The following is a 26,469-nucleotide window of genomic DNA, read 5'->3' on the forward strand; positions in this document are numbered from 1 at the left end:
AAAGAAGTGCGAATTGAGAAGGACATGGATGATGTGAGGGTTAAACCCACATCTACGTCTGCACAGGTGAAGTGTGGGGGATCAGGTGTTTGTGAGGTGCCTTCTGCATGTGTGAAGAAAAAGAAGCCTTCAGATTCATAAACTCCTTCATTCATGGCTCACATTCCCTCAAATTTAGTTCTTGAATGAGGGTGAAGGTACAGGGCCTTTGTTTCTCCTCTACACTGTCAAATAGTGACATTTGTCTTTGTGCATTAACCAATAAAGTTAACATGAACTAATTCAGAATAAATTTAGACTCTGCTGTGTAATTTAAAACCAGACACATGTCGTTACTTTTGGTTTGACAGGTCATTTGTTTTATCAAGATAATAAAATATTTAAAATGTGTTACGCTGTCTAATTTTGTCTGTGTAAACTAAAATTTGGTGTGCATAGTGTTGGACAACGGAATTAGTTTAATTAGTCTTTGGATGGGGCGTGGGGGTGGGGTTGGAGGGGGTGGAACTGGAGTATTCAGAGGACACCTATGCAAGGACTGGGAGAACATGCAACTCCACACAGAAAGGCTACAATCAGTCAGGGAGTCAAACCAGGGATAGCTGTGTGGCATCTGTACTAACCCCTCCCCAGCATTCAGCCCCAATCAAACTCATGACAAGAAATATTTCTAGTGTTAAATATACAGGAAAATAATTTAAGTAATTAGAGGTATTATCTGACTAAGGGCAAAAAAAACTGATAAAGAGAAAGTCAGTGTACAAATGGGGGCAAACGTTTGCATTGCTTTATTTTGAAAATACAAGTAGATGTTAACTAATGAAATTTTCTGTCAATAGATATTCAGTCGAATGTCAACAGTGTATCACTTGATATTCAACAACGCTCTTTCAACAGACACGTAACATATATTCAACTAACTTTACTATGCTACTGACTATAAGGTCAGTTCAAGTTTCTTCTGACTGACGTTATACTTTTATTAACCAATATCCACCATCTATAGATTGTGTCAACTTCTTTTAAGTTGACTATCAACTACTCCAAAATCAATCTGTCAGTTGAAAGTCAACAGTGTTGTGTCCAAATTATTAACAGCATGATAATATATCATCATAACAAAATATCTCAGACTCATTAGATGAATAACTAGTCAACTCTCTGTTGGCAATTTGTTAATAGTCAACTACCTCTTACTTGACTATTGATTGTCAAGTAATCGAATTGTTAGTTGGTAAACTGTTGATTGTGACTATGAACAGACGACGAGTCACCACTGTCTACTAAGCATTTGTAGAAATGTCTCAGGACTAATTAAAGTGAAAACAGTTTAGAGTATATTGTCTATTAACAATATACAGAACAAAAAAAACAAAATGTTACTTTTATGTTGTCCACATTTAGACTTTTTTGTCAGGGCAAGAGATGAGCTGCTTTTTGCTTTTCATTTCATTTGTCTTCTCTGCCAGTTCACCAACTATTCCTATATTTCAGACGTAGCCAACATTGGGAGATAGTCCGTGTGAGATGCATTTTCACTGGGGAAAAAATACTGGCTGGTAAGGGGTGGTACTTGGACACTTCGAGCAGGGGGCAGGACATAACGCAAAAACAAAGCTATGGAAATGACAGTGTTTTGCTTTGTAATCTGGTTGTATACCTCAGCATTTCGTGCTGTATCTTGTATTTGTTTGATGATTTCCAGGTCTTCCCTTACAGTTCACGAATGTCGTTGTTCTTCCAGTTTGACATTGTTGTTGTGTTTGTATGATGAATGAATTTTTCACCTTCAGGTGTTTGTATTTGCCCACAGTCGCAGGAAATTGACATCATTAACACACCCACTCACTCATGGTGAATTCTGCGGAGTAGTCCTTCCAATATTCACAAATGAGCTCGGTTGGAGATTATCCGGACTTTACACTAGGGAGCTGGCTGGATACAGTCCGAGTGAAGTCAGGGCCAACGGAGTTGGGTGCTTGCGTTCACACATACACCCGCACAGGAAATGGATAATGTCTGAATTCCAGTACATGTCTGAAAGGGACTTTAGTTTGCACACATGCCACACTATGGCAGGCCTGGTCAGCATTACCTACTAAACGTCAGCGTGTCGACATCACCACCACTATTAGCAGGTTGGTGTCAGCATTAGCTCAAAGCAACACCCCAAAGAGCCGCTGACTCTTAGTTTGTCACCCTGCTCACTGACATTTTGTCAAAAGAAGTCATTTGAACATGGTGTATGAGCTTGGGGGTCCCATGAGTCTGATTAATGCACTACTGTATCTACAGGACTCCCAACAGGAGGTCACTCACACATAGGCATGTATGTGCTGCTCTGCTTTGGTTGGTGCAGTTTATGCACAGCCACCCACACACACACACACACACTGCCACATACTGAGGATATGGCATGGGAGTTGATAACAATGTACAATATTTGCCTCCAGAGCTAGCTCATTTTTAAGCTCATGTAAGAATGGCTCATCTCCCAAAGTGATATATAATTATCTTACCCAGGAGCAATCCAAGAGCAATCAAAATGATATTCTGAGGGTGTCCGAATAACGACAGACTAGAACACAAGCCAGTTGGTTGGATGTTATGAATTCATTTCCATACCTGTTTTCTCAAAAAAAATATTTGCTTCACTGGCATTTTAATATATCTCAAATTATCCCAACACACAAGATCAACTTTAGTGTACATGTAGTTATGCTGTACGTGGCTTACAGAAGTCGCGCATGTTGCAGGAACACAAAGGCAACATATTCACAAATAAAGCACTTAAAGGGCAAAAAGTAAGTGTGGGCATCAACTGCTAAACATCACCATGTTCACACTAGCATTACGAGCAAGTTGTCATACATATGCTGGCATTTCACTGAAACTGCTTTTGAATTGTACTTCTCAGATCGTACAAGTAAATTGCTCTTAGACGCATTGAGAGAAGAGCGCCACAGAAAGTGTGGACGACCTAATGTAATAAAATGAGTATGTGTAAGAAAATGAGTACGTTTTGACTTTGAACACCATGATCTATCACAGGCAGTAAGTAAATGTAAAAGCTTAAAGGTTTCTAGGCTGATGGTATAGTGACATATAGTTGCCATGGTAACATATTTTCCAGAAGCATTGTCTGACCCTTAAAAGTTGTTTTTTAAAGGAGACATATACAGAAAACACTGACATATGAAGGGAAGTGGATACGTTGCCTTGAACACATTGAGATTATCAAAAAATGAAATAATTATGATTTTTCTATAAATTTGATAAAAATCCACTCTTCACTGAGAAGAAATTATGTGTCGGAGGAGCGACTATTATGCTTCTTCTTTACGTTCATGACGTCATATGCACACACAGGCATATAGTCTTTTTCTGTGTCTTCAGTACAGTAGTTATTTTGTTCTTCCTCTCTCTCTCTGCTAACAGGAGAGTAAGGGGAGACAGGTCTGTTATGGTTCACTAGCTGCGATGCCAGTGAAATGTGAGAGGATGTGTGCGGTGAAATGTGGGAGGATGGGTGTGTGTGGTATACTGTAAGCAGGCATCTGTGTGACTGTACAGTAAAAGAAATAGAGAATGAAGAGAGAGAGAGAGTTGGAGGAGAATGGGTGTGTGTGTGTGTGTGTGTGTGTTTAAAAGAGTGAGCAGGCTGCCTAAGCCCAGTTTCCCTCATTGCTTTTTACACCAATTGATTTTAGTTTGAGTGACAGGCGGGAGGAAACAGCACCTCAGCCTGCTGCTGTCAGCTTATGTGAATAACTGCCTCTCTCCCTCTCTCTCCCTCTCTCTCTCTTTCTGACATCCCTTCCTGCCCATACACATGCACTCCATCTTCTTCAGCAGCACAAATAATAAAAGCACGCAGCAGAGCCCCGACCATACTTCACTTCCTTATAGCCTTTTGTGAACGCTTCCTCTTGTCTCATCAGGTGTCATGTTAGGTGAAAGGACGCTTTAATGAAAAGACACACTTTCATTTGCTGGGCTAAACGTAAAGATGCAGCAATGAAAAGTTGCATCAGAATCCAGGAAGGGTTAAATAAATGAACGGTAAGCAGTGGAGCCCGCCTGTTAACACTCCATCCCAGAAAACATATCATAATTGCCTGGTGTCGGCGGGTGCCTGTATACCTTGTCGGTGAGCAGAGCGAGAGGGGGCGGAGAGTGAAAGCCGCTTACAGTGGGGCTGTTGTGTTGCCATGGCAACTGTCTTTGCATTACTCGATAGGAGAGAGATGCTTGGACTTTTCTACCTTACTTCTTTCCCAGCTCTTTCTTCCTGCTGTATTTGTTGCTTTCTATCATCTTGAACACACAAAAATGGACACCACAAACATGCCACAAGCCCACACGAAACTAACACTCATTTATTTTTTGGGTAATTAGTCTTGGTCTTTTTTGCCTTTTTACTATCAACTTGTAGGATTAAGTGAAAGGTGAACAGAAATAAAAGAGACTCGCATCAGAACCACCAAGACGTTCCTGATGACTAGATAATAATAAAAGTGTAAGGTCTCGTATGATGTGTGATTCCAATTGTCCTTTCATCAAAATGTACCTTTGATGCAAAATAAGACACACGGGGAAAGATTAGCAGGTTCACATCAGAGAATTGAAATAGACGGACAGGATCTTCCTGGCAGATGCTTGATCACTAGGAATGGCTGTTTTATAGTATGTGTAAACCTCGCAATGAGACATACATTTTGGCAAGCTTTATAATTAGCACGTGGTTAAATGAAGCCTTCGCCATGGTAACAGATCGCTTTTAGAGTCTCATGCAGTGTATCTATTCCTATTTCCATGACAACATTTTACAGCACAGTCATCACCTAAAGAGCACCAGCTAAGTGACCGTTTTGGTCATTTTTAGTAAACTCAATACTTTACCAAGTTGATTTTTAATTTTTTTTTGCTTTACTAATGCAAATGTAAGAGGGGAGGATGCAAAAATGTTGGTTTGTCGTTGAAACCTAGTGACTAAAACATGGTTGTTCACATTAGTCATTTATAGTTGTATTTGTTGGACAAACAGCTGGCACACAGAGCATAGCACATGCCTAGAATGACAGACATACAGTACATACAAATACACACGTTATCAATCGTACATGGACTACAGGGTCAGTGGTTTGATCCCTGGCAAGTGTCCTTGGGCAAGACGCTAAACCCCAAAGTGCCCCTGGTGGGTCAGGTAAAGCGCTTTGGATAAAAGCTCTATGTAAGCGGCCACTTACCATCTATCTTTACCATTCAAAGGGTTCAGTTGAGAGGTACAAAGCAACATCTGTGACACTGGAAATCGGGGAGAGTGGTCGCAACCCTGTCTGACTGAGTGCACTGTATGTAAAACACAGGGGAAATGAAGCCACTGTGGTCGTGACAGTAACAGAACACTCATTTACCCTAGATATGGGTCCACAAACACAGCTGCATGTCTTGAAATAAAAAAAAAACAAAAACACAACAAACAGTGTATGTTACATGACTTGTAAGGGCGTGAGCGAGCCAGCCTCTGCATTGCTTTTGAGAGACAGCTTGATTTCACAGGGCAGAAAAGAGGAGAGAAAGGAGGGAGAGAATGTGAGAGGTGTCTTCCATGAATCAGACAATGCAATCCTTAGCAGGAACCCGGCAAGCGTTCCACCAATGGCAGCTCACGCACAGGGCGACGCATGGAGGGTTTCCACGACTACCCCTAACCTTCCTTACTGCCTGTCCCCCCCACCCCCACTCCCTCTCCATTCCCTTCTATCCTTCTCTCCTCTGCATAGGAATAAATGTCAAATGGCTAATAAACACAGCGGCGTGCACGACTGGCCTGAATAACAGCCACAGTTGGTCACGTTGTCAGGATGCACCCACACAGCTACACACATACAGACTCACAAATCCAGATTTCACATAATAGGTGTCAGATGTGTGGAGTATTCATTTGTGAATTGGTTTTGTTCACTCTGGGCTACAGTGCTCTCCTACCCTAAACATCCCACAGCTATAACATTGCATTTGACTGGTAAATGTATTACAGAATATTTTCAAATGGATTATTTATATCTGTTACACACTGCTACTGATTTCTGTGATTGACATCAAATTCCTTTTGATTCAGAATTAAAATGGTTGGGTACATTGTGTATTATTCTATAAAATAGGTTGTCAATTTACATTGGGGAGTAAATATGGCAAAAAAGGTCCTTTAAATGTCATTCTACTCAGTTACGCTGTGTCATGGGCACAATGGTCCAATGCACTTTTGGACAGTTGCCACCCCCTCACTCTCCAGCTGAATCCACTCTCCATGCCAAGCATCAAAGAGATTTAATTCTCAGTGTGTTTTTACTAAATTACATGTGGGCGAAAGGCTTCTGGCCACTGTACAATATGGCCTGCACACTAACCCTGCGTTACACATTCTTCGGGGTCTACTTTACAACTAGTATGCAATTACTGTACACGGACAGATAAAAATCAAGTTTTTTTAAGTAGTCCTTATCACTGTATTTCCAATGAGGTGAGCTGTTGAATGCATCCACATGCAATGTAGTGGTATCTTGTAAAAGGTTTTATATCTATTTTTAAAATGTGATGGCATGAGACAGTGCTTTGCATAGGTGAGTGCATGTTCATTCATACTGAAATTGCTTATTCATTACTTTTATTACTAAATCAGAGTGAACTAGGATGAAATGTGCAAACTGTGTGAGTATCTGCCTGCATGACAAGTATACTTTACATGTCAAATGTGAATATTTAGATACATGTAAATATGTTTTTTATAATTATAATTTATAAAAAACATTTATAATAAACATTTACATTTATAAAAACATTTTATTTAATAATTATAATTTATATAATTATTATTTTATACCATATATAATTTATATGGTATGAAATGAAATTCTAAATTTCATCCTGCATTTAGATGTTTGATGTGAATGCAGGCAGGCAGTCTGCTCAGCTGCTGTGAGAAGTGGCACACTCGGATCATTAATCAGACTCGACGGCGCAGCGGGTAGCAGGCAAGCCACGGGAGAGCGCTAATGCATGCAAATGTATACTCGTTTTGGGGGCAGGTTGAGCCAAGGACAGAACCAGAGATGGAAAGAAAAGAGTGAACATATCACAGTGCGGGTGAGGGTTTATTCACTCTGCTGTGGTCCAACAGAGCTAAAGCACGAGTGTGTTTTAAATCAGCCTGACAGTGGAAAAAAAGGTAAAAAAGGAAAGCAATGCATACAAAAGCTAGCAAAAGATGCATGTAGAATGGGATCCTTCGTTGCTTTAAAGGCTTGCAGTAAATACAGTCTGATATATAATGATGAGATAAGAAATCAGAGCAGCACTTGACTGGTCAGTTCTTATATCTGCAGCTATATATTCTCTCCCACCCCTGTCTTACCGCATGGCAAATGTAGGAGTAAGAGCTGATCTTCTACCAGCTGAGGGCACATTTTAACCCTTTCAACCTTTGTTATTCTGCTCAGTGTGTTATTTGATCGAACATGACTCTCGAATGGTTTCAAAGTTTATTTGTGAAAAAACACACTTCAACAAATCGCACAGTGGTTCGATTTTTTAATGTAGAGAAAAGAATTTGAGGATGAGGAAGAACCAATGCGTGGCACATGTAGAACTAGGTTAGAAACAAATCAGTAACCTGTAACTCTGATTATAATATATTTAGCTAGTGAAGTTAGACAAGCGTGCTCATATTAACTTAAGTTATTAGTTATATCCATTGCCTACAATGGATTCCATTCTTTACACTTTGGCTCCAGAGCCAGTAAGGGATGATGTACTTGTTGCAGCAGCAGCAGCTCCTATTGGCTGGCATGGACTATGTGCCAGTTGTTAAAGTAATGTACAGAACCCATATTAGATTATGAAATACATTATTTTTCATTTATAGTTATATATAGATGATTAATGTCAGGGGTAAAATGTGTTCTTCCTTGACTTCTTGACTGCTTGTTTATCAAATATTATATGTCCCAGTGTCCCACGGAAGTGTCCCAGGAAAGCGCCTGTTCACAGGACTCGTGGCTCATGAATCAAGGTTCCACTCTTTCTATTCCCTGGATAGATGGAAGGATAGAAGGAGGGATGGAAAGATGAAGTGAATGAGCAATTGTTCTGCTCTTGCAAACAGGCCATCAGGCAAATTCCCCAGGGATCAGAGCATTTTCAAGGTTGCGTCCTACTCCACTAGCTACCTCTGCGTGTGTGTGCTTGTGCGTGTGTGTGCATGCCTTAGTGCATGTAGTCCTATGGGTCTCAATAATGTTCAGTCAGGCTGATGTCTCTCCACACGTAGAAAAAGAAAATGCGCAAACTGTGAATGTGTTGATAAGTGTGTGCTGACTCGGCCAAGCGCCAGAGGTTCCCACAAGTCTCCCAGGTCAGACGCAGAGTCAACAGCTGTTGGCTAAGAATGTTCTCTGTGTTGATTTTGCCTGGCACAAAAGTGAGGCCCAGACATGTGAGAAGAATGAAATGCTTGACAGCGTTATTGTTCTGTGCAGAATGGATGACTCTTGTAAGGAAAATGCCACTCTATGAATGTGAGCCTGCTTTGTGGTTTTACATAACACAAACACTTGCCGTCAGGTTGCAGACATTCACTCTGTATAATGACTTGTGTGATAAGGCTGTGTTCGCTCGCAGAATTTACCCAAGTTTGAAAATGTTACAAAAGGTCTACTTTTACTTGGATGCTGTATTTTTTGATTGACAAGTCATTACAAACAAATGATAACAATTGTTTCAATGCAGCTGTGCAATCAGAAAACTAAGCACAACAAACAGCAACTTTGTTCTTGCCCTTGATTTAAGAGGCTGTTAATGCTGCAGATGTCTGTCTACAAACTGTTCTCTCCTGCTCAGCATTGTTACAATATATTATTCTGCTCCCCACTTATTTGTATGTTATTTATTCAAGCAAGAATTATATATGGAAATTGGCCTTAAGTATTTCACAGGTTGGCAAATAGCATCTCCAATCAATGCCAATGCACAATCTAATAAGTAAGCCTTGTGTGCAAAATCATGTTTTTGTACACCAAAGCAAAAGTGCTTCCAAAAAAAAAATAAAATCAGACTATGCAAAATAACAACCATTATTTCTTTGTATTGTAAATATTTCTTCCCGGCAGAGGTGGCAACGCCATACAAATGAAGGCACAGCAGCAGAGGAAATTAATTAACAGCAGAAAATGGGAAAAAGAAGAGTGTGGCTTCATTTTTATGTTGTCTTTAAATTAGACTCTCCCCTGCTGTTATGATTAGGTTGCAGGGATTTTATTTGTTATTAAAACCCTAACATCACTTTGGCCTCTGTGATCCTGACACTATCTTAGGGAACCTTATGCAGCCTCATTGGACACACAAGCTGCATGCATATCCAATCAAGCGTGCACGCACGCACATGAACATAACACAAATTGCAGGCGCTGACAGCTGGGCGACCCTGGCCTGTCCAATGTGAAGCAGAGGATAGAGGATTATGTAATACTTTGCCCCTGGATGAAAGGTTCAAGCTAAGATGAAGCAGTGACCGTAACCCAATGGCTCTTTTTCTAAGAAAGGCATTAATGTTTGGTTAGTAACTCCAGTGTCAAATGGGTCTTGAAAATCCTGCAGCAGGGAAATACTTTAGCACTTTTTAAAATCTTTATTATGGATGAAAATTATCCTAATTATATTAGTCAAAATCTTTAAAAAAAGTCTTTGCTAAAACAACAGAATCAGAAGGGTTGGTCAGTTCTTTGTAGGGGGAAGGAAAAACATTTTCCACTCATGTCAAATTGTAGTATGACAACATTTTTTAAAGAATAAGAAAAAAACTCTTATGATTACTGATGCTTTTTAGGGTTTATTTTAACCAGCATTTATTTTAAAAGCCAGTTGATTACTTTCTTATATTTTCATTAAAAGAGGAAAAACTTTTTTCTATTAATAACGTTTATTTTCATGATTCAAGATTCAAACAACTTTATTGATCCCATAGGGAAATTGTGTAAACAGGCCATCAGGGAAATTCCTTAGGGATCCGAGCTTTTTCAAGGTTGCATCCTACTTATTTGTTGACTAACTCTAATCAACAGGAGTTTAATAGCTATGTGTGAATTGGAAATGTGAAATTTGTTGATTTCGCTTGTTTATCTTATCAGACATTTGGACCCACTGACAGGTTTTAGCACTTTCTACCAAAATGATTACAGGCATATTCACAAGAGAACACAAACTGTGCTCACACTGAAAATAGAATGATGTCTAAATGCATTATTTTCATACTAGCACAAAGTTAAGGGTGTAAAAGTCTTCCCAAAAAGCCAAAATCTGAAATTCACAGTTGAAGCAAAGTAATCTATTAATGGAACAAAATTCACAGAAGTTTGTTTTATTCACCAGCAAAAGACAAGGAGCACTAGGGCTCCTTACGGAACGTTTCTTTATCAACTTGTTTACCAAACCTTGACAAGAAAGTGTCTGAAGGTTAGTGCTTTGAGAGCTGTGACTAATCCATGGACAGCTGAGTCACCACAGGAGAATGACCAAAAACTATACCCCTACGAACACATCCATCCGTCTCTCACGTGTTTTACTCAGGAAAAGTTGTGCCTTTGCCTGCATTGGATTTGTTATTAAACCTGTTGCATGAAATCTCTCCCTTTTTTGGGGGGGTTTGTGTAGGAGGGGGGGGATTGTGCTGCTCTCCACCTTGAGTAATGAATAAGTTTAAATGGAATGATTCACCTCTATAGATGTGAATACACTTTTAAATGGTATAGTTTTATTGTCCAGGGGGGTACTTGGCCCATCTTTTCTGATTTAGTTCGACTCTCTCAAAGACTGTGAAAACATATTCATGCTAAGGGTAGAGAAGGCTCCAGTCCCAAATTTACATATTTCATATGACCTGTGGACCCAAGGGAAAAGTGAAGGCCATAGGAAAGGAGGAAAAGGACATCCAAGCTACCTTGCTCAGCAACCAGGACCCACACCTGGAGAAGAGGTGGAAAGTGGGATGCTTGTGTCAATCTGAAGCACCCACACAATTCTGGATGGCATTGTCACTGTAGTAGCTCATATGGTTTTCCCCTCAATTGTTGGACTAGGAAGAGAGCACAGCCGCTCACTTATAAATGGCATGTGAGGACAACATATGAGGAGATGCGTTTTACTGTAAGGAGTACAAAGAGCGAGTGCTTTGGTAAACAATGCCCAACGCATCGGGCAGATAGGAAAGCTAATGTGCACGTGCAACCACAGAGCACAGCCTGATACACATTTGCACTGGGAGGAAAAGCTTTTGGATTGTTGATGTGCAGGATGTGTGTCTGGACTTTGTAAAAGCCATGTGTGTGGACTAATAAATGGAGCGACTGAGGATAGTTACATTGTCCCCTTGTTGCCTCTCTCTGCCAGATAGCCCTTTAAAAGGCCACAGTGGAGGCTAAGTGACAGGGTCATTTGCTAGACACAGCTTTATGGACTACTGTGAGAAAATGTTTTTCTCAGATCATGACATAGCCTAGTTTTTAAATAATAGGTTTTTGACAAGCTGGAAAGATTGCACATACGGTGAATCCTGAAACGAACAAAGGCATGTAGATGTAAATGGATTAACAAGATAACAGGCTGCATCGTGGGAATCAGTTACATTATCACATTAGCTATGCCTCATTCTAAGGGTTAAATCCACTGTAAATTGGAAAATGAAAAAGTAAGGTAACAGTGTCTTGCTGAAGGTCACGGACAGACACGGTGGCTGCTGCAGGAGATGACTTTCTAGTTATGGCACCGTGTCTCTAACCATAAGGTACTTCTTCTGGTTACAGCACTTTGCTGATCCTCTGTAGAGCATTTACTTGACCTGGCTGTTGGGAGAAAAGACAGATGTAAGCTTAAAATATCTCCCAGGCTTGACACAGCACTGCTCCAGCTGCACTCTGTAATTACCAGCAGTGCAATCAGCAGACTCGTTAATTTCCCCTGACTGACAGCCACTGACGGCTCAATTGCAGAAAATGCACTGGTACAACTTCATAAGTAAATGGAACTGACGTCCTGAAGCATTCTCCAGCCTCAGAGGCTGGACTCAGAAAAGTGCACATTATCACAAACAAATGAAGAAGGTGCAGTTGCAGTTGTGTTCTTTTCTGTGTGGCAGCCATTAAGATACATGTTCCTAACAAATGACTATCTCTGACACGGCTCAGTGAGCCAACAAAGCCAAAACAAGAAAGAAGCTGACAAAAATAGGCTACATAAATTCTTCTTCCTGCCCCTTAAGAACAACATATGTAGCTACACTGTCTCCCTGCAAAAGCGCTCATCTTATGTAACGTGCCATGAGAGGTGCTGCTAAGAGGCCTAGTACATGAAAGCGCTTTCTGGTTCTGCAGAAGTATTGATTTAGGCGTAAAGCAATGTGAAGCAGTCCAGAAAGTAATTGGGGGTGAGTGAGCCAACAAAATTGCCCCAGATAAATAGGTCACTTAACAGGTTGTTTACAGCGGACATTTGACACGATGCATGAAAGAACGAGCGGCGGTGAGGCCCAGCTCAGGGCCATAGCCTGGCACAGGTGGAACCACTAAAATAGAGAATAAGAAACTACCCAAACATACTCACGCATCCATAGTGGAAATCGGGTCAGTGGTGTGACAGTCCTGCACTGTGTGTGCTCGCAATGCAACCCTTCATTTCTGTTAATACCGTTTTAATAATTCACAAAATGCATTGCATCAGCACTGCAATTGCATTTTAATTGCATTGGAACATAATTCATATAAGACAGGTTTAAACTTAAAGATGCTTGCAGACCACATTCAAATGTGGTCATGGCATCACAGGCTGCATAGAGGATTTGAAGTTCATAACTGACAGGATCCATGTTTCATTTCTTTAAAGATGTGTTTGCATAATTTCACGTTTGGTTTCTGTTGTGTTTTGTCGATATTTTTATGTGTTTTGGACAAAATACTTTATGTTGTCTGCTCTAAAACTTAGGGGCAACTGAAATGTTCATAGCTGTTTAGTTGTTTTTACCTTTGTCGTCACTGGCACTGTTGTCCACATCGACAGCACGACAAGAAAATAACAAATACTATGCTGAGCAAGATGCTCTATTCTTATGATCCTCCCTCAGCTGTTGAAGGTCAGCAGCCAAAGGCACTGAGCATGAGCCTGTTTGATAATGCACTTATCAACAGCAACAAAGTTTAAATGGGCAAAAGAAATTAATTCACAAAGAAGATACCAAAAATGTAAACCAAACACTTCCAAAGACCAGAATAAAATTATGAGAACAAAACCTGAATTATTAGGATGAGGATATTTTTTTAAAATACAAAAAAGAACTGATCACATTTTCATCTGATAAAAACTATGATAAATTATAATTAAATACATTTAATTAATGTGAAGTCCTATGTTATTTATCATTACCTTTAGCAGAAACACTGTTAAGACACGTCTGTCTTAACTGAGATTACTTCAGTTAACGTGTAAAAACACACAAAAATTAACCTTGGATGGAATCGGCAACAATTTTGCCATTTGGCCGCAGGACTATAGTAGCTAGTGCAACTATATTTTATACATCAACTTAATGCTAATTTTAAACAAGTTAGCACCTGTCAATCAAGGCCTATCTCTGAAGAAAGGTTTTATAAATGGGAGTCAAATAGAGACAGCATTTTATTTCAACTGTATCTAATGGCTATGAGCTTAATAGGGCACTTCCCAAAAAACATACTATCTGCACAACAGTGAGCATTATGTCAATAAACAGTGGTACGTTAGGATCGTAGGCCTTTCTGTCCTGCAACCTATGAATATTTTTATTTGTGCATGTGTGTGCATGTGGGTCTTTGACTATTTTCCATGGAAAAGAGATGATGAACCAACCACATGTTTGCATTCATTACTGCAGCCTGCAGATGTGGCATTTACATCATGGCAGGAAATGTGATGAGCTATCAGTCTCCCATGTGTATATACACGTGCACACACAAACACACCGGCGCTGCGAATTACTGTGATGTACTCAGCTGTCGGCCACATTTGACACATTAATGTGCAGCTGAAGAAAAGTTGATCACTGTGAGTAAACCAATACTGCCCCGTCCTCTATATATCCCACAAGCATCCATCTATTTGATTTTGGAGAAGCTCATCAGTAAAACAGATGCTAATGAAATGAAACCACATAAACAGCTCTCTGAAACAGTATAAATTCATTGCAGACAAAACAAAAAGGGAAATGTGTTACTAGAGAGACATTGTCTGATATGGGACCAATATAAAAGATCAAGCCTGTTTAAGTGTTATCAATATGTAAAATACAACAGATATTTCCTGCAAAGTTTATTTTTTTTATGATTATATTTGTTTTACACATTATGCAATGAATCACCTTCATAGTCCAGCAGTTACTTTCTAAATAAATTGTCACGTCTCTTTGGTATGCTTAATACTTAAAGCAGACACATTAGCCCTCTGCTACAATCTTCAGGGAACAATTGGGCTTCTGCTCATTTCTGTAAGAAACTCTGTGGGGAAATTCACAACAAGATATACTGTAGTGGTTCTACTATTATGACTAATCATTAAGTAAATGTCTCTCGCTCGCTCGCTCGCTTTCTCTCTCCAGTAATATGATTACGCTTTGAGCCTTCTTTGATTGCATTTTACTAATATGCTACAGTAAATGAGCCATGTGTTGGACTGATAAAGAGCAAGACTGGGAACTTGACACCATAATTTCAAGCATGTCTTTAAAGGTCTTACAGGGGTTGTTACATTTTAATTTGATGAGGAAATATCCTATAGCCGCACTAATTAATACATCTAACAAGAAACAAAAAGAAAACTATTTTCCCTACTATAACAAACTATAGAGAACTATCACTCCATTCAGTTCCACTAAGATCTACATCTTTAGTGTTTTTTAGGTTATTGTTTTGGGTTTCTGGATCATTTTCACCGTTTCCATAAACGGAAGGCTAATGTAGATTTAATTCATCAGGTGATATTATGTCAATGTTGCATTCACAGCTTGTGAATACATTAGTGATGTTGTGTGTAAACATATTCTGGGTTCTTAGAGCCTTGAAATTTTCATTTAATGTGACCTAAAATATCCCCTTTCTTTTCATACTGACCTACATGTTTAGTCCACTAACTACAGAGTATTTTCAGAAAAATGCCAGTTATTTTTAAGATTAATTTCCAGCTTAGAAGGGTTCTTGAAAGAAAGTCTCTGATCAAAACCTTGCCTCAGTAAATTACTATTACATTGATTGGCACCAATGCAAATAACTTGTGCAAAGAATGCAAAAATATTTTCCCACAACATTTAATCTTTGTGTGTTGTAGGTATTGTATCCTGTTTCTCCCTGCAGTTAAGCGCTGTTGAGTATCACCTAAGAGTGTTGGACAGTTCATTTATTCTTTATCCTTTTATACAAAAGGAAAAAGAAAAATATATTTTCTCAAGCTCTCAAGCGTCCCTTCAGTGGCCTAAGTTGGAAGTTAGCATTTGTTTGCAAAGTGATGATAGTGTTACACTAACATAAAAGATGGCAAAATATTCAGTGTGGCAAATTGTCTCAAGCAAATTTTGAGTGTCTGCAAGAACAAAGCAGCAATGCCGGGATGAATTGATTACCCTTTAAAGCATTATACAACTGTCAGTGTAACACTTAGATACGTGATTGTCAAGCATCCACCCTCAGACTCCCTCTCGGCTTCCAATATGAATAGATAATTACACTGCATCATTCCTCTTTTTGCAGGTTTTTGATGTATTTCAGCTTAGGTTACTTCCCCAACAGTGTGTAAGACTCAGTGTGGTCCAACAGTATGTTCAGCAGAACCGAGCTACCCTTTATTTTGTTTTTTTGGTGTTGATTCAGGGTTTTAACATCTCGAACACTGCCACAAAAGACACAGGGAAATCCATTTGTCATGTCCCTCACAGTACAATTCATTATGGATGGTGCACTGAAGCACTGTAAAAGCATGACTAAAGCAATTGCTTTAAAGGGTCAGCTTTTCAGTGGTTTTTGAGAAACCAATTTCAGAACATAATTAATCTTCAGTGAGACATGTTTTGTGCAGTTTGGTAAAGGTGGAACTCTGTCTTCACTGTCAGTAATTGAGAATGGATGATGCTCACAAAACCAAGGATTCTGGAACCTGGCCTTTTCAGTTCATTGTACCTCCCAAAACATTTGAGCATGTTTGATAACCTTGGCCCAGTGTCCTTGGCAAAACTAAGCATGATAAAAACACACAGAATAAGTCCTTTTTAGTCTCCTTAAAGTACAAATTTAGGGACAGGGCCTTTAGGTACTGAGTAGCCCATTATGATGCAGATAAGTAGAGGACATTACTGACATCATCCTGGCCTGATAGACAAAAACTCTTATTTCTTAACATTCTCTATTCCTCCTGTTGATCAATTACCAGCAAGGCTGCCATCCAGGGTAAGTGCTGCTGTTGTTTTGTATCTGCCAGTACAAACACAATGTCAATGTGTATTTCAAATAAAAAGCTGTTTTTGGAGCTAATGCAGCCACAGAGAGCAGACGGGACTCACAAAATCATGTGCGCACGTGTGTTTGTGTGCATGTGAGACAAACTGCCAAACAGACAGCAGGCACAAGAGAGAGTGTGTGATGAGAAAGGAAGATGTATGCCTGTTCATTTTCTGGCTTGAAGCAGGCATCTGCAGAGGTATGGCAGGCTTACAAGGTCAATATTTTACTTTGGCTTGTCCACACTAATGAAATTACAGGCAAAGTGCCCCCAGGAGGGCACACGCACACACACACACACACACACACACACACACACACACAGATATAAACCCCACTGCTACTCCGCCACCCTGCATGACTTATGGTTAATCATCACAACATGGCAGATCTGAAGCAATTTCAACATGTTGCAGGAGATCAGAAGTGTACTGAGAACAGCATGGTTGGACTTGGAGATAAAAAGAACTTTGAATGTGCAAACCATCTGCTTGTCTTCAGAGGCAACATATCCAGCTGTTGATGAGCCTGACTGATGTAAAATAGTCTCATGTGATGCTTGTCAAATAAATCTAGACAAGACTTCAACATTCATGTTATCAACAGCATCACACTCAGTACAGTTTATAACACATTGTTTACTTAGTGCAGTATTTGTACTTCCTACTTTAAGTACATTTTAGAGCATGTACCTTTGTACTTTTAATTTGAGGTGGTTTTGATTTCGTAGAAGAGGCAAATACTTGCACTTGAGTACTGAGTTTGTTTACTTCCACCACCTCTGTAGTTTTTGCAGTAGTTAATCTTTGCTCTGTAGTTTAATCTGATCTGTCAAAACAAATCAAGCAGAATTAAAATATATAATTCTGCAAATCTTTCTACGCCACAGCACAAATGCGTGGTTAAACACAAAGTAAATATTTTTAGGAGAAAAAACAAGTTAGAAAAAAAGCTCTTCTGTAATTGGCTGAGCGCACCAGGAAGTTCTAGCGTTATGCTGCTGTCATCTGACTTTGACGCAGGCGCTTCAGCTTCCTGAAAGTCACCAGCAAGAGCGGAAAAGCGCAACATGGCTCCCAAAGTTGAACTTCCAAATGTCGCAGCGATTATGTGGCTGATTTTTCTTTCTCTGATTCCCCCGGCAGAGGCTTACGATGCGGGCGACGCTTTAGCCCTGCTGCTGGGCACCGTCGTGACCGTGGTGGGTTTCTGCGCCTGCCTCGGCTGGTACGCACGGAGGCGGAACGGCCAGCTGTGATGGATCCGTGGATCGTGTCCCTGTCCCTTCCTGTTACCATCTACCGCATTAATACCTCTCTGTGTGATAACATTCTGGCACAATGTTTGTGTCGAAGCAACTGATGAGAAATGTGCCTTATTGTTATTAATGCGTCAGACTCGAGGGGAACCACGTGGACTGTTTGGGACAAGATGGAAGGAAACATCCAGGAAGTACCTAACCAGGAGCTATTGTTTGTTGCAATTCTGAGATTAAGGACAAAAAAAAAAAAAAAAAAAAACTGGACTAAGTGACTGCTGCAGTATAGCTTTGCCTCTTGAGGATGATTGCACTGAATGTCGCGCATATTTTCCGTGCTTGGAGTGATCACTGTGATTTCCATGTGTGTTTATATCCGCACAGTGCCATTGCTTGAAGCACAACATCACAAGTGTTGTTAAAGTGGCGAGTGGAGCAGCTGTTGCAATTTCTGCTAATGAAACATGTGACCTTGGTTTGTGAAGAATAAATCTGCTAATGTGATGTCCTTCTCAACTCCTGTTTTGGAATGTAGAATGCAGATAGGGGCTTTAGCTCCACCCAAAAAGATCACAATCTGAGGGGTCTCAAGTTGATTATGGCAAAGGGGATTTTGCTAATTTCTCAAAAGAAATTTTTGCTTTCTCGTGAATGTTTGAATCATTTTGTCACTTACGACAACCTACGACAGTTAAATAAAACTGAATAATTTAGGATGGAAGTGCTGCATGTCAAATGTGATGATGGGCTGCATACAGACAGGGCTGTTTGTAAGGAGTCACTGGAAAATCACCGCTTTGATCCTCAGCAATGTATAATTCATTTTAGAAGTGTATGTTCTTAAACAAAATCTGAATCTGTAGTCCTTAATGCCAGATAACTGTCCAGGGTAAAAAGTGTAGTGTTAACCTCTTAACAACAACAACAAAAAAAAAGAAGGTAGAACTAGGTCACAAACACTTCAAAATACCACTTGTGTTCAGAACTTAAGCAAATATATTTTCCACTTTTAAAGCAACTATAATTAGTTTTCGACTTGATGTTGTTACAAGAATTATTACTTGAAAGAACCCATTATTTCTATACTAATCACTAGGTGTTCAACTCTATTACCTTGTGTAACTGATGATTAAAATCATTATTTTACTTTGGGATGATGATACATCAAACTATTCAGAAGGACTGTGCCAACATGAGTGATTGTTCATTAGAGAATATTAGTACATGCATAAAATCACCTTTGATTTAGCTTTGTCTGGAGGGCAGTCTAGTTAATTTCTTTTGAAGTAAAATTAATCCCCCAGTCTCTGCTGTATCTTTGTTAATAATCTACTGTCAACTCATGTGACTGACTGCAGTTATTACCAGCAGATAGGTCTCCATGTCTGTGATATTTGGGGAGCTGTGAGCCAAAAGGAGACCACAGCGCAGCTAAGTAGCATGTATGATTTACACTAAAGAAATCTGAACAATTCACATTGCACCCAACTGTGTAAAAGCAGTATTAGTTTTCAGTAGTTACACTTTCCCTACATGCATGATCATAATAAATTCATGTTTCAAATAGCCCAAGTAGATACAGAGCCACCCTGTCACTGTTTTATTCTATATATGTGTGCAGCATTTAGTCTCAGTGTGTGTGCGCACATGCGGCTGATCATTGTTCACACTGCTCGTGACATTACATGACATCACAGCTCTCCATACATGGTTGAGAAATCAAATCCTATGAATTTATCATGGTGCTCAGGAAGAATGAAGAACAGTGCGCAAAGTGCTTGTCAATTATACATATACAGCACAGGAGAAGTCATTCTTCCTTGAGGTGAAACTAGGCTGCCCGGTTTAACTCTTCACTTTGTACATAATGGTTGGCCTTTCTGTGGAAATGAAACATGCATGAGCACGGGAAAAGGCAGACGGAGAGCTACTGTACTCAAGTAGGACAAACCGATTAGGAACTTATTGGGCAAAGAATTAAACAAGATTTCATTATGATTTAACAGTTGGTTAAATACGTGACTAAATGTGTTATTAAAAAAAACCACTACGCTTACACTAGGTTTACACGGTAGAGGTATTTATAAGTACTACTGTAACGCATTACCGGTCAGTAGCGGCCCCACTGAACAGATGTTACCGTGTGAGAGACAGAGCTGCTGCTGCTGCTGCTGCATCTAGAGACGAGACGCGTCTTGGATCGCAAATAGGGATGCAGTGCGCATGCGCACTGGGCTCCGTTTACTGTAGGATATTCACCGTTGACGAAAAAAAGGGGGCAGGCAACAAATCAGGCTTTTTAAAACAGCAAAAATCCGACTTCTGCAATGTAAATAATACTCCTGCGAGATGAGAATTGGGACTATCAACAGGTAGGATTTTGATCGATTGTGATCGTCTCTCTCTCTCTCTCTCTTTCTCTCTCTCTCTCTCTCTCTCTCTCTCTCTCGCTGTCTTTTTTTTTTTTTTTTTTTGGCCTTGTCTTGTGTGGTGGCTGCGATTCTGGGCAATTCATAGCGGGGACTTGGGAATTATTCTAGTGTAATGGACGTGCGGATCAGCCACACTGTTATTCTTTATCCATCTGATTGGGATGCAAGGACGTTTATTTTGTACAGCTGTTCTTTTTTTTTATTTTGTTACTTTTAACAGAAATCAGTCGGATTTAAACGCGCGTAAAACACTCGACTGACAGTCGGAGGACGCATTTAAACGCGTAAGTACACACTAATATTAATGAAATTGGACATGACCATAAGCTATATGCAAATTTCTAAACAACAAAAACAGAGATTGGATAGATCACTCTGTAATATTTCTACCAGCAGAGTTGTTATTGTTGCTTATTACCATCCTATTTAACCCTCCCTGCCTTTCAATCACACCCGCGCAATAACAAGAAAAATTATGTCGAAATGCGGTTTGTAGTGGCAGTATTTCACAGTACCTATATCTCTTTGTAATTAGTTACATAAAAGATGAGGTAGAAAATTGAGGCAGGCTTAATAAACGCCCTAATGAGAACACTGCCTATTAACATAAGACCCGTAATCCAGTTAACCTTTAATCAGACAAAACACGGATGCTTTATTATGTATGCACCCTCCGTCGTTTTTCCACAATACATAAAGACAGGGCGAGTTCAGTCGAAGCAGCCACTGCTCCAGAGAGCCGTCCTCCGTTCTGCAGGGTGTAGGGTGTGATCAAGAAGAGCTTATTTTGGACTGCCTTTCTCTTGATGTTTCACAGTGCGCTCAAAATGTCCATAAAAATTCCAATCTGAGCTCTTGTTTCTGGGTAGCTCTCCTCTCTCCGACAGACAGGGGGGGAAATGCGTCGTTTCTTAAAACAGCCTCGACTGTGCACCCCCCCCCCCCCCCCCCATCATAGTGCTTTTGTTCAGGAAATTCTACATGATGTGAAATTATGTTGTTATAAAAGATTAGTTTGACCCTAATCAAGCTCCATCACTGTCTGTCTGTTTCTGTGTGTAGACAAAGTATTCAGTGCTCTGTGCTGTGCCAGTTTAAATGTTAATTTGAAAAGCAAATAAATAAATTAATAAATACATGTGAGGCAGAGGAAAATTATGGCTTATCATATTCTAGATTGTGTAACTGCAGATAAAACAATGCAGCTGTTGTATGGGACTGAATGCTGATGGGTGGATAATATTTTTCAGGGATTTTTTTAAGGTGTGATGAGACAAAGGAACAAAGGATGCCTTAGAGGAGAGGTTGCATATATGCCTGGAAACCTCTTCAAAGCACACCGCCAAATGGATCTAACACCTCCCCCTGCCACCTCTAGATCATGATACTTGGCTGAAGCTGTTCCGCTATCTTTATGATCCCTCCTCCATCTATGGCGAACTATAGCCATGCAGGGGACCACACCATCTTGCAGAATGTCTCTCCTCTCGCCACGTTCCTTAAACTGACCTCTCTGGGTTTCATTATTGGAGTCGGTGTGGTTGGAAACCTCCTGATCTCCATTCTGCTGGTCAAAGACAAGAGCCTGCATCGAGCGCCCTACTATTTCCTGCTGGACCTGTGCGCCTCAGATATCCTGCGCTCAGCCATCTGCTTCCCGTTTGTCTTCACCTCAGTCAAGAATGGATCTGCCTGGACCTATGGCACGCTGACCTGCAAAGTTATAGCCTTTCTGGGCGTGCTTTCCTGTTTCCACACAGCTTTCATGCTCTTCTGTGTCAGCGTCACCCGCTACCTGGCCATCGCACATCACCGTTTCTACACCAAGAGGCTAACCTTCTGGACCTGTCTGGCTGTCATCTGTATGGTGTGGACGTTGTCAGTGGCCATGGCGTTCCCACCAGTGCTAGATGTAGGGACGTATTCCTTTATCCGGGAGGAGGACCAGTGCACATTCCAGCACCGTTCCTTCAGGGCGAATGATTCACTGGGCTTCATGCTCCTGCTGGCACTCATCCTCCTGGCCACACAGCTGGTTTACCTCAAGCTCATCTTCTTTGTCCACGACCGTCGAAAAATGAAGCCTGTCCAGTTCGTGCCTGCAGTCAGCCAGAACTGGACCTTCCACGGACCAGGTGCCAGCGGGCAGGCCGCGGCCAACTGGCTGGCCGGATTTGGTCGAGGCCCCACCCCACCTACTTTGTTAGGCATCCGGCAGAACAGCAATGCAGCGGGCCGCAGGCGTCTACTGGTATTGGATGAATTCAAAACAGAGAAGAGGATTAGTAGGATGTTCTACATCATGACATTTTTCTTCCTGGCTCTTTGGGGCCCCTATCTGGTCGCCTGCTACTGGCGGGTGTTTGCAAGGGGCCCTGTAGTCCCTGGGGGATACCTGACAGCAGCCGTGTGGATGAGCTTTGCCCAGGCTGGGGTCAACCCTTTCATCTGCATCTTCTCCAACAGGGAGCTTCGGCGCTGCTTCAGCACCACACTCCTCTACTGCAGAAAATCCAGGTTACCAAGGGAACCCTACTGCGTTATATGAAGGTTTTGCTGTGGGTTTATCTCATCTGTGTCTCTATTTCCCTGATTGATCTTGATCTGGGCTCGTTCCCACTGTACAGCGCAATCTCTTTTTCTTTCTTTCCTCCCTTCATCCTCCAGTTTTCCTCCTGTTCCTCCTTCAACTAACCCTTCTTTACAGATGTAGAAGGTGGACTCCCAATCACGAGGCTCTGCCGGGATGATTGAGTATAAAACGTATCAAACATGGAGGCTGAAGGGAATGGGAATACACAGGAGGTCTGGATCCCCTCCTGAGTTTATGTTTTAGTAAACATACATTGTGGAAGGCCATGCCAATGCAGAGAAGCAAAAAGTTGAAAAAAAAAACAAAAAAAAGAAAAAAGCTTTGACAAAACAATGAAAACAAAACCTCTTGTATTGGATATTTTGAAGATGCGTTATTCTGTGAGTGTCAAATACATAAATATGAAAAGAAAAAGAAAAAAGAACATAAAACAAAGAAATGATACCTCTCAAGGAATCACTGGAAATGTTTTACATTTAAAGAGTTGCACTAAAAAGAAGATGTAAAGATGCTTTTTTGGTCAACAGTTGCCAATTGCATTGCAAGGACAACTTTTTTTTCTTTTTTTCCAAATGAAACAATGAATGCTTTAATTTGCAACAGACTACACAATCGCTGTAAGTAAAGCAAAACTTGGTGACTGTTGGAATACACCATCACAAGAGGATAAAATGGTTTTAATGTAAGTCATATCTTTTTCATTTACCGGGCGGGGGCTTAACGACGGGGATTTACAATGTGTGGTTTTGAAGTTGCAACTTAAAACTAGAAATTATTTCTTGTAGTTTTACGATCCATATGTCCTTAGTGTCTGGCATTGTTATTTTCTTATCACCTTTTACAAAAAACACAAAATAGGAAAAAAAAAGAAAAGAAATGATGTTTGGATTTGAAAAAAAAAAAGTTGCTTTTAAGAACAACCGTGTGCTAAAAAAAAGACAGTAAAGAAGTAGTTAAATGTTTCATCATATCCATGTACCTAAACACTATCATATTGTTACAGTACTGCTGATGCCACTCCGGGTGTTCTTGCCTTAACGGTTATGATATTGTCAAGTTTCTTGGTTGTTTTTTTTTTGTTTCATTCACTCCTAAAAAATCAGTTTTTTAGATGCGATGGGAGTTTTGTTTCTTCTTCACCTCACCGTGAAGTGCATGTCCATTTTTTTAAAAAGCTGGTCCACTCCCATGAGCATCACAGGCCATACACTGAGCAACAGCCCATTTTTATTCTGCAATGGTTTGCTACACCCCACAGAGTGCTCAGAGCACAGGGAGTGTGTGTGCACCTGTGTGTTTGTGCGTGTGTGCGTGTGTGTGTGTGAATGAGTGCATGTAGGTGCGTTTCAGAATGTGAGTGCTGTGTGCATCAGACAACAGTCACTTCAAGACCAGAGCCTTAGTATGAAATCTTGCACAAATTTGTAAAAAATGTAAAAGGAAAAAAAGACATTTAAGGCACACTGTCTTGTTTCTACTTTCCCTAAATTTGCTCTCTACTGATTGTTTTCAATGACTTACTTTTTTCTCTTGTGGCCATTTTAATATTTATTATGTATTCTTTTTTGTATATTATAGATAGATTGTGTGTAAGTATGTGAGTCTTTCATTTTGAAGTCCCGAATGTGAGTAAAGTTTCAGTTAGGATTGCATTTGCTGAAAGTTAACTGTGTAATCTGTTGCTTTTTGAAAAATAAAAAGTTTCCATTTTGCAAAATTTGTTTTTTATCCCTCTCATTGGGTGGAGATCACACTGTATGGCCATGCCAACAACTGGAAAACATCTGCAAAACCTGCAAAACATCTGCGAAAATGTGTCAACTTGTGTTTCATGCAGTTTTGCTAACATGTTCACTCCTCTGCAGGTCAAAGATTTAAACTATTTATCTCTGCTCCATTACTTTATGATTGCTCACTAGTTTAAGGCCACTGCTGAAATGCTATCATGTCCATATTTCGTATTTAAATTGTTATGTGGGTTGTTATTTCTACAATTTTATATGTGCCATTTATGTTTGTGCCAACAGTCTTTTTTATAACAGAAAGTGATGAAATGTTTAAACGGGTCTCTTTTAAAAGACAATCTTTTCTGTCATTTGAGTCCTTGGGACACTTTGTCAAAATCTAATATATGCTAAACCATGTCATTGAATGTGAAGTGTATTTGACATTTAATGGGAATACTTTTCATGGGTATATCCCTGGGCATAGCCAGTCTTGCCGTTTTTTTTATTTTTTATTTTATGTTAGAGGAATACCACTGAATTTCAGATGAAATGTATGCAACTCCCACGTGGAAAAATGGCAAAACCACTCTGGATTAATGAATGCCCTCACATTGAGCCCTGTAGCTACGAATGACATAGCAGTTTGTCCCAGTCCCCCATTGTTAAGGTCACACTGGTGCAATGAAAATGAAATGGGAAAATATGGAAATGACAGCTTTGAAAATGTGAACAAATTTAGCTTTTGTTTCAAATGCATACCTCTTTTACATGGACCTCAAACCTTCCACACCTTCATCTTCTCATTTCAACATAACAAATGGCCATTTCTTTTTTTTATTAAAAGTGAACTGTAAAAAAAATCCGAAGCCATTAAAGCTCCTTTCATTCAACAGCTCTACACATTTAAAAGCTAGGCTAACAAAGGCTGCAGGACTAAGCAATGCTTTTTTCTTAAATTGAGTGGTATTTCTCTGTAAAAGATTGTAATTACAACATGTTGACAGTGTTTGAAAGCTATTATGTGCATCTCCAAGCATAGAGTGTGACCTGAACAATGCACGATTAATAACTGCCAATTTTGTATGATTCAGACATGAGTGTTGCCTTTTGCTTTTGACCAAAAACGTGTTCCCCTATCTTATTATCCCCTAAATTTCATTCGGCTAAGTAATGACCTCACCCTAGGTGTCTGAAAACACAAAATACGACGCTGAAATGGCTTGTAAACACTCCAGGTAATTGAATGCTGTGCTGCAGGTTCCACTGATGAGAAATACCTATTAGGGATCCATTTTCATTATGGGCTTGCAATTGCTGTTTTATTTTGGACATTGATCATTCCGATTCCTAAGCCAGAAGGAGTCCGATGTTTTGAAAGCATTCCCTGAAATTTAAGAGAATTTAGAAGGTGTTTGTAAGCAAATCGTCTGGTGTCACCTAAGATAATATTTTTTTTCTTGCTTTTTGGCCTTAAAACCTGAACATCGCTTCTGAAGACTGAGGGGCAGATGAACGAGGCAGTTGCTGATAAAACAATACATGACATTTTGTGGGATTTAAACTGGGGCTGAAGCTGTGCTACTTGAGACCCAAGCAAAAGTGAACATCTCACTTATGTATATTTTAGCTTCATTCAGCATATGCAAATCACAAATGGTGTCACATTTGAGCACTGGCCCATTTCCTCGCCTGTTCATTTGAATGCCCCAGTAATTCTGTTTCTCTCCACATCTGAGACAAGATGAGAGGCAGGGATAGTCAGCTTGAAAGTGCTGCATTCTGGCAGACAAGTTCCCACATTGAACTCTTTTTTTTTCCCTCCGAGGTAACGCCTCTTCTGAGAAACATATTGTTGATAATCAAAGCAATTAGCATGGTGTAGTCTACTGTACCA

At 40.1% G+C, this 26,469-nt stretch overlaps 2 protein-coding genes across 3 annotated transcripts; both read left to right on the forward strand.

The window, feature by feature from the left end:
* Positions 1 to 17,557: 17,557 nt before the first annotated feature.
* Positions 17,558 to 18,327, forward strand: LOC137106756 (small integral membrane protein 30-like). The gene has a single exon (XM_067490520.1). It carries the CDS (start codon positions 17,635 to 17,637, stop codon positions 17,821 to 17,823), a length of 189 nt encoding a protein of 62 aa, XP_067346621.1. The 5' UTR covers positions 17,558 to 17,634; the 3' UTR covers positions 17,824 to 18,327.
* A 154-nt stretch (positions 18,328 to 18,481) lies between these two features.
* On the forward strand, positions 18,482 to 24,565 carry gpr85 (G protein-coupled receptor 85). 2 transcript variants are annotated; one of them, XM_067490518.1, is made up of 2 exons: positions 18,482 to 20,195; positions 21,506 to 24,565. In XM_067490518.1, the coding sequence occupies exon 2, from the start codon at positions 21,670 to 21,672 to the stop codon at positions 22,801 to 22,803; it is 1,134 nt and encodes a 377-aa protein (XP_067346619.1). In that variant the 5' UTR covers positions 18,482 to 20,195; positions 21,506 to 21,669; the 3' UTR covers positions 22,804 to 24,565. The 2 variants fall into 2 exon arrangements, with proteins under 2 accessions (XP_067346619.1, XP_067346618.1); XM_067490517.1 differs by lacking the exon at positions 18,482 to 20,195 and adding an exon at positions 20,288 to 20,539.
* The last annotated feature ends 1,904 nt before the right edge of the window (positions 24,566 to 26,469 follow it).

Source organism: Channa argus, chromosome 21 (genome assembly GCF_033026475.1).
Source record: "Channa argus isolate prfri chromosome 21, Channa argus male v1.0, whole genome shotgun sequence".
Taxonomy (NCBI): domain Eukaryota; kingdom Metazoa; phylum Chordata; class Actinopteri; order Anabantiformes; family Channidae; genus Channa; species Channa argus.

Bases quoted from the DNA above. Each gene is read 5' to 3' on its own strand.
- LOC137106756 (XM_067490520.1), top strand. From the start codon at position 17,635: ATGGCTCCCAAAGTTGAACTTCCAAATGTCGCAGCGATTATGTGGCTG.
- gpr85 (XM_067490518.1), top strand. From the start codon at position 21,670: ATGATCCCTCCTCCATCTATGGCGAACTATAGCCATGCAGGGGACCAC.